The sequence below is a fragment of the Tupaia chinensis genome, unplaced genomic scaffold (assembly GCF_000334495.1).
Source record: "Tupaia chinensis unplaced genomic scaffold, TupChi_1.0 Scaffold000281_1, whole genome shotgun sequence".
Lineage (NCBI taxonomy): Eukaryota > Metazoa > Chordata > Mammalia > Scandentia > Tupaiidae > Tupaia > Tupaia belangeri.
In genome coordinates, this window is record NW_006159764.1 from 4309412 (window position 1) to 4321293 (window position 11882).

At 35.6% G+C, this 11882-nt stretch overlaps 1 protein-coding gene across 1 annotated transcript in view; it reads left to right on the forward strand.

Moving 5' to 3' along the window:
* Nucleotides 1-11882, forward strand: part of SI (sucrase-isomaltase) — a 99548-nt gene that overhangs the window by 19963 nt on the left and 67703 nt on the right. Inside the window, exons 8-14 of the mRNA XM_027772543.1 lie at nucleotides 420-519; nucleotides 2235-2347; nucleotides 4324-4449; nucleotides 5683-5814; nucleotides 5904-6023; nucleotides 8788-8901; nucleotides 11011-11095. Of these exons, the coding sequence (XP_027628344.1) occupies nucleotides 420-519; nucleotides 2235-2347; nucleotides 4324-4449; nucleotides 5683-5814; nucleotides 5904-6023; nucleotides 8788-8901; nucleotides 11011-11095 (790 nt within the window). The remainder of the gene's footprint in view (nucleotides 1-419; nucleotides 520-2234; nucleotides 2348-4323; nucleotides 4450-5682; nucleotides 5815-5903; nucleotides 6024-8787; nucleotides 8902-11010; nucleotides 11096-11882) is intronic.

Genomic DNA, 11882 nt, shown 5'->3' on the forward strand with positions numbered 1-11882 from the left:
CTAGTTTCTGTCCATCATTTCAACTCATTACCCAAAACAAACACACTGCAAAAGTACTGTGATTATAGCCAACATCTTGAAATTTCCTCCAGTATTAGGGCATTAATGGGGCATGATATGTAAACAGGCCATTACTTTATTATGAATAGTTGTTAATACTCATTTAATTATATGAAAACATAAGGAAAGTTAAGTAATCTATAAACGGTATTATCTGTACATTATTTATGTATTTATATATTAATATAATAGTAAGTTTCTGATGCTATAATATTTCATATGGTGCATATAGTAAAAAAATTAGTATGAAAATATGGAATGTAATTATAGAAAATAAACCTGTAAGGGTTATATTACATATATAATAATTTTATTTGTAATATACTTGAAAATTGTATTTAAACATTCTTACCTTATAGAATAATAATAATTTATATGGCCATCACACGTTCTTCATGTGCATTGAAGATGTTTCTGGGAGGTCATTTGGTGTTTTCTTGATGAATAGCAATGCAATGGGTAAGACTCATTTATGTAATAATATGTGTACCTTAAAATAGATTTGACTTGACAGGTTTTCACTGCTCTAATTATTCTATTTATACATATTACATGTCAAATTCCACTGTTAATGATTTTATCTTGTAAATTCATTAACATAGGTTTTGTTTGAATTTTTAATTTTTTTTTTTTTCTAGAGGGTATATATGTTTGCAGGGAGACAGAAAGGGAGAGGAGAAAGCTTCCCTCATATCACGGTCATGCTGCCATCCCTCCTCCTCCATTACTTTTTTCTTTGGGGATTTTGGGCATGCAGGGACATATGGCTGGTGTGTTTCTCAAGTTGTTGGGTCCAGGACTCAAATTCCACATCAGCCATATGAGATCTGGCTGCCTTAAGCACCAGCCTTGGAGCTTTTTTTTTCTTTTCTTTTTCTTTTTTTAAAAATTATTTGCTTAGTTTTATTTATTATTATTATTTTTTAAATTTCCTACAGGACACATGAACTCACCAGTAAGAAACAGAGATAGAGAGAAAGCAAGCTGCCAGGTCCAGGACAGGTCCAGGACTCAAACTGCAGTCCATCATGTGGGCATCCCGGTCCTTTACTACCATGTCACCTGCTGGCTCCCTAAGATAGGTTTTGAAATTAGTGACACAATGGATTTTTGTATAGCATTGTTTCTGTTTTGGGGACAATTCGCTATGCTGTGACATTTAGGCACTTTCTTTTCCCGTCAGAGCAGCATTGAGATAGATCCATGCAAGTTGATGCCTATTCCTACAACCTCATTTGTCAGGAGACCTTAACATGCCATACAAATAAGAGAGATAAAGGGTTCTGTGGGTATGGAAAGAAGGAGAAGTAACTTTTTAGCATATTATCATTTAAATTATGATTTTTGAAATCAGTTCATATTTTACTGTATTCACCTTCTATTCCTTTGTTATTTGCATTTAATCACCATACACCTTTACAGTGTACAACATGGCTTTTCCCAGCACAAATACAGTGAATATTAGAAAAGACATTACCGTATACCTTATCATCAGTGAACAACTTTTCATGTTTGTGTCAATTAAACATATTGGGTTTTCTCCCTGTCCCCCTCCCTCCCTCCTCCTATTACCCATCCTAGTATTACCCCTACCCTTACTATCTCTAGCATCTACAGTGGCCATCTCTGCTACTAGAACTCCCAGTCTTTCTATTTCTGCTAATAATGATTTTAATGTCATGAGAGCAATGTTGACTTAATAGCTGAGCCAGTGACAATAAAAATTGATAAAAATTAATAATAGTCCTGCAGGAGTGTTATATTACATAGCTATCCAAAACCTCTTTTTACCTCTTTGAAATGAATATATTGTAAGATGATCTTTCAGAAAATCTTCAATTAAAGTGACAAATTGAAATGTAATTTTAGAAGAAAAATTTTTTTCTTGTCAGAGAAGTAATCATTTACCTCAGACTATGCAGTTTTCAAGGGAGCTTTTGCCAACATCTATAAACAGAAATACTGGGCATATGCTATCAAAAACCTCATACACAGGGGCATTCTACTTTTTCCCTGTTATTCCTATGCTCACTCTCTCATTTTTTTTTCTTACTTAAAAATAGCATAAAATAATTTGGCTAACATAAAGTTTTTTAAATGGAATGTGCAACTATATTTTACTACTATGTACCTTATAACCATTTACATATGTGTTTCCAATGTTCGCTTTGCAGAAATCTTCATCCAGCCTACTCCAATAGTAACGTACAGAGTTACTGGTGGCATTCTGGACTTCTACATATTTCTGGGAGATACTCCAGAACAGGTCGTTCAACAGTATCAACAGGTGTGTTGCAGGTCTATATTTCATAACATTTTTCCTAACATACATTTGTCTCATTTACCATGTCCTCATATTTTGATGATTTTATATATAAAGTTCATAAATGTATAAGCATATATTTATATATCTTCTTGGATAAATGTATTTTAAAATAGAACAAATGAGTAGTTTGAAAAAATGTCACACATGTAGATTTCAGAGATCGCATATGAGGGGGTGGGTAAACTGGGATAGGAGGGAGGGAATTAGGGAAAACAAACAGACAAAACATTTACCAGACACAAAAATGAAAAGCTGTCTGTTGATGATAATGCATCTAATAATATCTTTGACTTGACTCACATGCACTGTATTTATGCTCAGAAAAACCATGTTGTATACTGTAAAGGTGTACAGTGATTGAATGTAAATTTTAAAAATGTAGAAAAAACACATAGTTTTTAAGATACAAGTCACTGATTTAAATTTCTTTTCCCCCTATACGATGTGCCTAGGACGTGTAAGCATTTCTATATTTCTGATTCTGAAGTAGTTTCTTACTTCTAGGCAGCTGAGTTCAGCTGGATTTCTCTGAGATGTCATACATTAAATCTTTACTTAGTCACGACCTCCTTTTGTACAATAAAGGAAACAGAATTATCTGCAAAACTGAGGATAGGCAAGGAATGTGCAAGTCATGCATTCTTTGGATCAAAATCCTGAAGTTGACTGAATTATGAGGGAGGCCAGTAAAATTTAATGTAAATGCGTAGTAACTAAACTTCAGGAAAATTGGCCCCATCCTCAGGCCTAGAGAAGGCCAGGTTTGAAGCCTAGCCTGAAGTCTTAGACTAAGCTTAAGCTATTAAGTGAGCAACTTTCACTTTCTTATTAAATAACTTCTTAGTGAACCTGATCTCTTCATGAACTTACGGAGGTGAGGAATCTGGGACTTAAATGAACATGATTCTCAAAGTTCCTCCTGTGTAATGACTCTCATGTAACTGCTGCATGTGTGAGTCCTGATGTCATCCTGGAAATGAAGTTATTTTATTGGTATAAAGTTCAAAAACTGTTCCTATCTTTTTTGAAAAAAATCTTATTTTCTGGATATTCCTTTTGAAATGTAAGTCTCATTTCTAAAAGTTAGTTCTAAAATGATTAACATATAAATAAAAATATAATATAAATATATATTATAAAATATGCATATATATGTGTATATGTGTGTGTGTGTGTATTTAGTTAGTATCCAAAAATCTGAAATGAGGGTAGATAGCGTTTTAAATCATTTACAAGCCTAGCAAGTCTAACAATTAGCAAATTTCCATTCATAAGGGTGAATTTCAGAATAGATGCACACAAAACTTATGGTCTATGTAATATAAAATTGTTATTACATTTCTGGCCTGGCCTGTATATAGATTTTGTGAATGGTTATCACACAAGCAAAACAGAGGTATGATATGTTTTAAGACAATTTAGCATTTGATTTGTCAGACATTAGTTGTATATTACGTGCTATGTAAGCCTGTGTTCAGCACCAGTTGAGTTTGAGTCATGCTTTACTTCTCAGGAAGTAGAGGTATAGAAATTGCTTACTTTTTAACCTCATTTTTTCTTACACAATTACTTTTTTTCTTTTTTGCTGAACAGAGATTGTGAGGTTATCCTTATTTCTATATTTCTATTTGTTTATTCTCTTCTTTAACTTTCCATGATGGTCAAAATATACCTTCTCAAATGCTCTTTTCTTGATTGGTGCATTTTCTAACTTTTCAACATAAACAAGGGATGAGGAACAACGCATACTTGCTAAGTGTTCCCTAACAGTACTATAATGGAATAGCTAGGAAATATTTTAGAATGTAGGTAACACTAAATCTTTAAAGTATGTAATTAAACTTAATATAAGAGATAAAATAAGCAGATTAATATTAGTTACTAATATTAAATGTATTTCTCTTTGTTGAAACTAATTAATTTCTATGTACTTCAAGCTCATTGGACTGCCTGCAATGCCAGCATATTGGAGTCTTGGATTCCAGCTGAGTCGCTGGAATTATAATTCACTAGAAGTAGTGAGAGAAGTGGTAAGAAGAAACCGAGAAGCTGGCATACCATTTGTAAGTCGAACGAAGGGTTTATGGGAAAGTACATCAAGTTAAATATTGTCACGATAGTAAATTGTTAGGAATAATAGTAGGAAATTGTTAGGAATATCTACTGTGTAAACAATATATGTATATATGATTACAAAGCTGCAGTTTAATTGTAAAATATACTTCGTATCCATACATAATACCCATTCTGTCTAAAATTTATGAGTATATACTCTTAAAGAACTAACTTGGAGTTATACTAGAACATAATGTATGCTTTAACTGTGAACAAAATCAAATTCAGTTGTATAAATAGACTTTATATTTTTAATTTTTTTTTTGGAGAGGGTTTTGTTTTGTTTTGTTTTGTTTTTTTCTTTAGGGTGTATGTGCTCGCCAGAAAGACAGAGAGAGACAGAGAGATAGAAAATGAGAAATCACCCCCCAAGGAGGATGGCCACACTGCAGTCCTTTCTCCTCCATTTTCCTCTCGGGATCTTGGGCATGCACGCACATGTGCCTGGAGTGATTTTAAGCCACCTGGTCTAGGACTCAAATTGTGGTTGGCAACATGGGAGTCCAGTGACATAGCCATTATGCCAACTGCTGGTCCCAAAATAGACCTTATTTTTAGAATCCATATAGTTCAAATTAAATTTTTGAAATTTGCTTTGTTTTGTTTAAAAAGTTTTTGTTGGGACTGGCAGATGATGTAATGATTATGTTACTGGATTCCTACATAGTTGACCATGGTTCAAGTCCCAGACCTGGTGGCTTGAACATTATGCTGGGCACGTGTGTGTGTGTGTGTGTGTGTGTGCCCAAGATCCTGGGAGGAGAACGGAGGAGAAGGGATTGCAGTGTGTCAAACCTCCGGAGGGGGGTGATTTCACACTTTCTCTCACTGTCTCTGTCTCTTGCCCCCCAGAGCATACATACCCTAAGGCAAAAACCTCTTTAAAAAGTTTATGAAAAAAAGTTTTTGTTTTCTATATGATGAAATATACACACACATAAACTATGCATATAGATTCATCATCACTGAAAATAATGTGAATAGTCATTTATTGCTTTTATACTTAGTTGGAAAAACTAGCTTTATAAACAAAATTATTGGTTATTTTATGAGATAAATATATACATCAAATTGCTTTTTAATCATCATGCTTATAATTCGAGTTTGTCAGACTTACATGTTGAGGTGACTCCAGAGTTCCTTCTGTACCATTTATTGACATGCACTCTGCTTATTTTCAGGATACACAGGTCACTGATATTGACTACATGGAGGACAAGAAAGACTTCACTTACGACGCAGTTCAATTTAATGGTCTCCCTGAATTTGTTCAGGATTTGCATGACCATGGGCAGAAATATGTCATCATCTTGGTAATGATTGTTCACCTATGGACACACTTCTAGTGTTCAGACATTTGTAAGTTAATAGATTTTCTACAGTTTCTTCTTTCTATTATTAGGACCCTGCAATTTCCATAGGAAGACGCGCCAATGGAGCAGCATATGAAACCTATGAGAGGGGAAACAGACAGCACGTTTGGGTCAATGAGTCAGATGGCAGGACACCAATTGTTGGAGAGGTAAGTTATATCCATTAAAGTTGTGTTGTTCAGATCTCCTATTCATCAACAGCAAAATTACTATAACTCTGTGTGAGTGTTTATATATATATATGTCCTCAAATATACTGGATTTCATATGTCAATTATGGGGAGAATTTTTGTTAAAATTTTGCTATAGGGTGTATTTGCTCAATGTAGAGAGACAGAGAGAGAAAGAGAATGGAAGGACGACCAGACTGCAATCCCTTGTCTTCCATTTCTTCTTTCAGGATTTTGGATACACACACTCACACACACACACACACACACACACACACACACACACACCATGGAGTGATTTTCAACACCTGGGGCTAGGGCCAGGACTTGAACCGTGCAGTTGGCCATGTGGGATCCAGCCACCTTCACCACCACGCCACTGACTGGCCCCATGGGAAGAAATTATAAAAGAAGGAACTAATCTAAAAATATCTAAGACAATTCTTATAAGAAGTCACACAAAGAGTGACAGACACTTACAACTTTAAATGTTACTTGAGAAGTGTATGCAGAAATGTGATATAAATTAACGGCAAATATAAATTGAGGGCTTATATACTATCCACTAGTTTTATGATTACATTTAATCATTACCAAGAAATAATGACATGGTTATGATTAAAGTTTTTACTTTACAGATGGAAAAAAATAACCTTAAATAAGAGAGATAACTTTTATCACATAAGTAATCAGGAAGAGAATGAGGAAATTGTCTAGATCTCAAATGCATGTTTTATTTTATTTATTATGTCAGAGGACATATGCATATGCATGGGAGAGTGGGGGCAAGAGAGAAAGGGAGAGAGAGCGAGCAAGCACATCCCTTTCCCTCCATGTGTGTACATACCTGGCTTTTTTGTAAGCTGCTGGACTGGGACTCCACAAGGATCTTGGTTGTCCTAATGAAAGCCAGCTTCTTAGACACAGCACTTACCACTGTGCTGTGAGGCAGCCCTCTAATGCCTAACTAGCCAGATCTGATTTTTTTTTTTTTTTTGGAGAGATTTTCACTGTAGGGCACGTGCGCTCGCCAGCCAGACAGAGAGAGACATAGAGACAGAAAGCAAGAAATCACCCCCCAGGGGGATGGTCACGCCGCAATCCCTTCTCCTCCATTCTCCTCTCGGGATCTTGGGCACGCACGCACACGCGCCCGGTGTGAGTTTTAAGCCACCGGGTCCGGGACGCGAACCGCGTTCGACTACGTGGGAGTCCATTGACATAGCCATTACGCTAACTGCTGGTTCCCGCCAGATCTCCTTTTTGAAGCAACTTTGTAAGACCTATCAAAAACTGTTGTAGTGTCTAGACACACTGAGTTGGGAACTCCACTTCCGTAATTTAATAAAAATATAAAAAAAGAGAAATATTATTTTATGAAAACATGTCTATTATAGTGTTAGTTACAACAATGAAGAATATCCTATCCATCACATTTTATTACATTTATCATACATGCAAATTTTGGTGAAAGTCTTCAATTAATTATGTGCTCCATAAGACCCATAAGTTACCATACCCATATATCTATTACTATTTCACATCTCATTAATAATACATTCCATTGGAGCCATCAAATGGCAGAGTGGTTAAGTCACTGGACTCCCTTGTGGCCAATCACAGTTCCAGTCCTGGAGCCGGTGCTAGAATCTAACACCGGTGCATGTGTGTGTGTGCGTGTGTGTGTGTGTGTGTGGCCAAAATCCTGAGAGGAAACGAAGCAAGGACTGAGGCTTAGCCATTGCCCTCTGGGTGATGATTTTTGTCTTTCTGTTCTCTTTGTCTCTCTCTCTCTCTCTGGCAACTGCACCTGCCCTATAGCAAAAATCTCTCTCTCAAAAAAAGAAATCTACATATATATGTACTTTTTTAAGACCTGCTTTGTCAGATACAGACATATCAGACAGTTCATATTGATTTATTTGGATATAAAACAATATAATTTAGCTTAATTTTTTGATGCTAAATTCTTTTTGCTTATTGTTATTGTGAGTAATAAGTAAGTAATATAAAATAATTCAAAGAAGCATAAATAATAAAAAACATGATATGGTATTTATAGTGTTCAATAGCTTGGACCTGGGTATGAGATTGCATGGGTTTACATCCCCGTTGTACTGGGTTAATAATTAGTAGTGTGACTTTGAAGCCTTATTTAACTTTCTCAGTGTATCCTTTCTTTCCTCTGCAAGATGGGTTTAATTATAGACCTAAGCCATCTGCAAAGTGGTGATAAAAATTACCTTTAAATTTCATTTAAAATGAATCATTATTTAAATACTTAGGCTCACGTCCATTAATATAGTATCATATTTGTACTTGTTTAAAAAAGTGAATATAAAATAGTTTTCTTTCTTGGAAACAAATGCCTAATATGTTGACTTTTATCAGATAAAGAATATATCATTTTTATAATGAATCAACCCAATCTGAAAGGATGCTCAGAAATAAATACAGTTGCAATCACATAGGAGGCTTATCACCTGGTCTCATATTTTTCTTTCTTAAAGATTTAATGATCTATCTTTTTCTTTAACCGCTTTCCTTTAAATGCATCTAAAATTAAGCTTGAGATGATTATGAATGTAGATGGTACATGACTAACATGTATGTAAAACACATGATTATCCTTTTAATTATTTTAGTTTTTTTATTATGCTCAACTGGATCCATGTGTTAATCGGTTCAGGTATTTATGTATTCGCCTTGTATTTATGTGTATTTATCTCCATGTCTGTCCTAGGTATGGCCAGGATTAACAGTATATCCAGACTTCACTAGTCCAAGCTGCATAGAGTGGTGGGCAAATGAATGCAGTCTTTTCCATCAGCAAGTACAATACGATGGACTTTGGATTGTAAGTAGTTATTTTTTATTTAAATGTTTTTCTTAAGATAAGGTTACAGCATGTCATGATCCTCTTGCCTCCACCTCCTGAGTATCTGGAGCTATAGAGATGTGTGGGCATATTATGTCTGGCTCTTTTTTTTTTTTTTTTTTTTGGAGAGGTTTTCGCTATAGGGTGCGTGCGCTCGCCAGACAGACAGAGAGAGACATAGAGACAGAAAGCGAGAAATCGCCCCCCAAGGGGGATGGTCACGCCGCAATCCCTTCTCCTCCATTCTCCTCTCGGGATCTTGGGCACGCACGCATACGTGCCCGGCGTGAGATTTAAGCCACTGGGTCCGAGACGCAAACCGCGGTCGACTACGTGGGAGTCCAGCGACATAGCCATTAGGCTAACTGCTGGTTCCCTGTCTGGCTCTTTTTAAAGCAGGGTCTTGCTATGTAGCTTAGGAGAGCCTAAAGCCTAGGATTTTCCACCTCAGTCTCCCCTCGTCACTGGGATAACAGGCACCTGCTCGAATACACCTAGAACCCGGGTGTCCCATGTGGTCCCTGCCTGTGGAACACAGCATCTTAGCCGCACATGCCACTGTGGCTAGTCCAGACGAGTAGTTATGTTAAATCAGTGATTTGGGTTAATGAACTTCTAGTGATTAATCTGTAAAAAATATTACGTTAAAAATATTTTTCAAATGGATGCAGCACAAAATTAAAAGACATATGCTAGGTAAAATGATGCTGGATGATAATCAAGGCCTCAGTGCCACTGGTTAGGGTAACTATAGCCACATCTGGGAAGTGAAAATACCTCACGATCCCAGGATTTCATATTTAAGGAGAAACTTCTGATAAGCCAAACACAGTAAAAACAGCAAAAGTATCACCACTTTATGAACTTTTGGAAGGAGATACATTTTGAATATTCTAGGGAATTTCAAAAATACTCTAGTATTTTCTTGGGCTGTTTAGGTCTGTACATCTCCACGTACCTGAGTGTTCATCTTCAGCCATCCATTAATTTAATTGTCCATTTTTATTTATTCAATCAATTTTTTAGTTAACAAGTTTTTTTTATCACCCATATATTAGTTATGTTATGAAGAATACAAAGGTAGAAAAATGTTTTCTGCCGAAATCATGGAATTGAGAAAAGGGTTAACACAATCTTCAGGATTCCTATGGTAGTAGCAATAGAAAATACATGGGGATACTTTAAATATTCAATATTTTACACAAAATCAATGAGATCACACTGCAAATACATCGCTGCTGGTAGAAATAACCAAAATGTTGCACTCTGATCTTGAGATACAGTTTTCATTCTAGATCTTAAGTTACTTAATCTAAATTTTAAGTATTTAATCCTTTTTTGCTAGGTTAGTAAATAATTTTATTCATTAGTGTCCCTTTCATAGTTCACAGAATGTAAAAGAAAAAAAAAGAAATATTCTAGGTAATTTCAAAAATACTTAATTAGAGACCAGCAGTTGGTGTAATGGTTATGTCACTGGACTCCCACGCAGCGCAGTCGACCGCGGTTCGCATCCCGGACCCAGTGGCTTAAACTCACGCAGGGCGCTTGTGCGTGCGTGCCCAAGATCCTGAGAGGAGAATGGAGGAGAAGGAGTTACAGAGTGGTCATGCCCCTGGGATGGTGATTTCTCGCTTTCTTTCTCTCTCTTTCTTTCTGGTGAGCGGTCGACTATGTGTCTTATTTATATGTATAACTAAAATTATATAAATGAAATTTTGGTTGCTTAAAATCTCTCAACCACATCTGAGATGTAATTTCAGGATGTATAAGGGTAATTTGGGATGTAAAAAGGTACTTCCAGTTTATGGAAAAATGGAATTACAATACAATTTCACTTTGTGTGAAAGATTTTGAAATTCATTCACAGTTTTTTATAATATACATCTTCCCTAACTTTTTGAAAATTCTCTCATACATTCTGTTTGCATTTAGATTCTGAGTTGATCTTCTAGGAGTGAAAGAATATCATAATTGCCTTAGATAAAACATATTCAAAACTACTGCTTATATATATTCTAGAAAGTTTCTGCATTTATGATGTGTAATTATTTAACATCTACTATCCTTTGTTTCCTATCCGTACAGGACATGAATGAGGTTTCCAGCTTTATTCAAGGTTCAAGGGAAGGATGCAGCGCCAACAACTGGAATTATCCACCTTTTACTCCCGGTAAATTTAATTTGACTATGTAATTATCAGTAGTTGAGAGCCATTTTCTTGTTGACTGGTAAATCCATAGCATATATTTCTAAATCACAGTCTTTGGTGTGATTTAGAATTTTGAAACCATGACCAACAATTTTTAAATAGTTTTTCTTGGACCAGCAGTTTGTGTAATGGCTATGTCGCTGGACTCCCACGTAGTCCCAGACCCGGTGGCTTAAACTCACGCAGTGTGCTTGTGCATGCGTGCCCAAGATCCCAAGAGAAGAATGGAGTAGAAGGGATTGAGGAGTAGCCATCTCCCCTGGGGGGTGATTTCTCACTTTCTGACTTCTCAGGAAGATTTCTCACTTTCTTTCTCTCTGTCTCTCTCTGTCTTTCTGGTGAGCGCACGTGCCCTATAGCAAAATCTCTCCAAATTAAAAGAAAAAAAATTGTTTTTCCTTTCAGCCAAAGTGCTTCCAGTCTATAATTAAATTTAACTAAACTATTCTATTATAAAACTTTAAAGCACATCTAGAGGGAGATGATGTACAATATATGTATTTTGATAAATCCTTTGCAAGTAGTATTTTTCTGAATTCATTATTATTGAGGTTAGAAACAGAATACTTCTTAATGTAAATATAATTATAAAAGCTATTCTAACTTCAACAGAAGTGAAGTATGGGGACCTAATGGGAACTTAATTTAATAAATAGTCCTCTTTCATTATATTTGGTCTAAGTATGGTGTTACTTAGTAAATCACAGGAAAGTATCTAAGATTGAAAACAGCAAAATATCTCATAAAA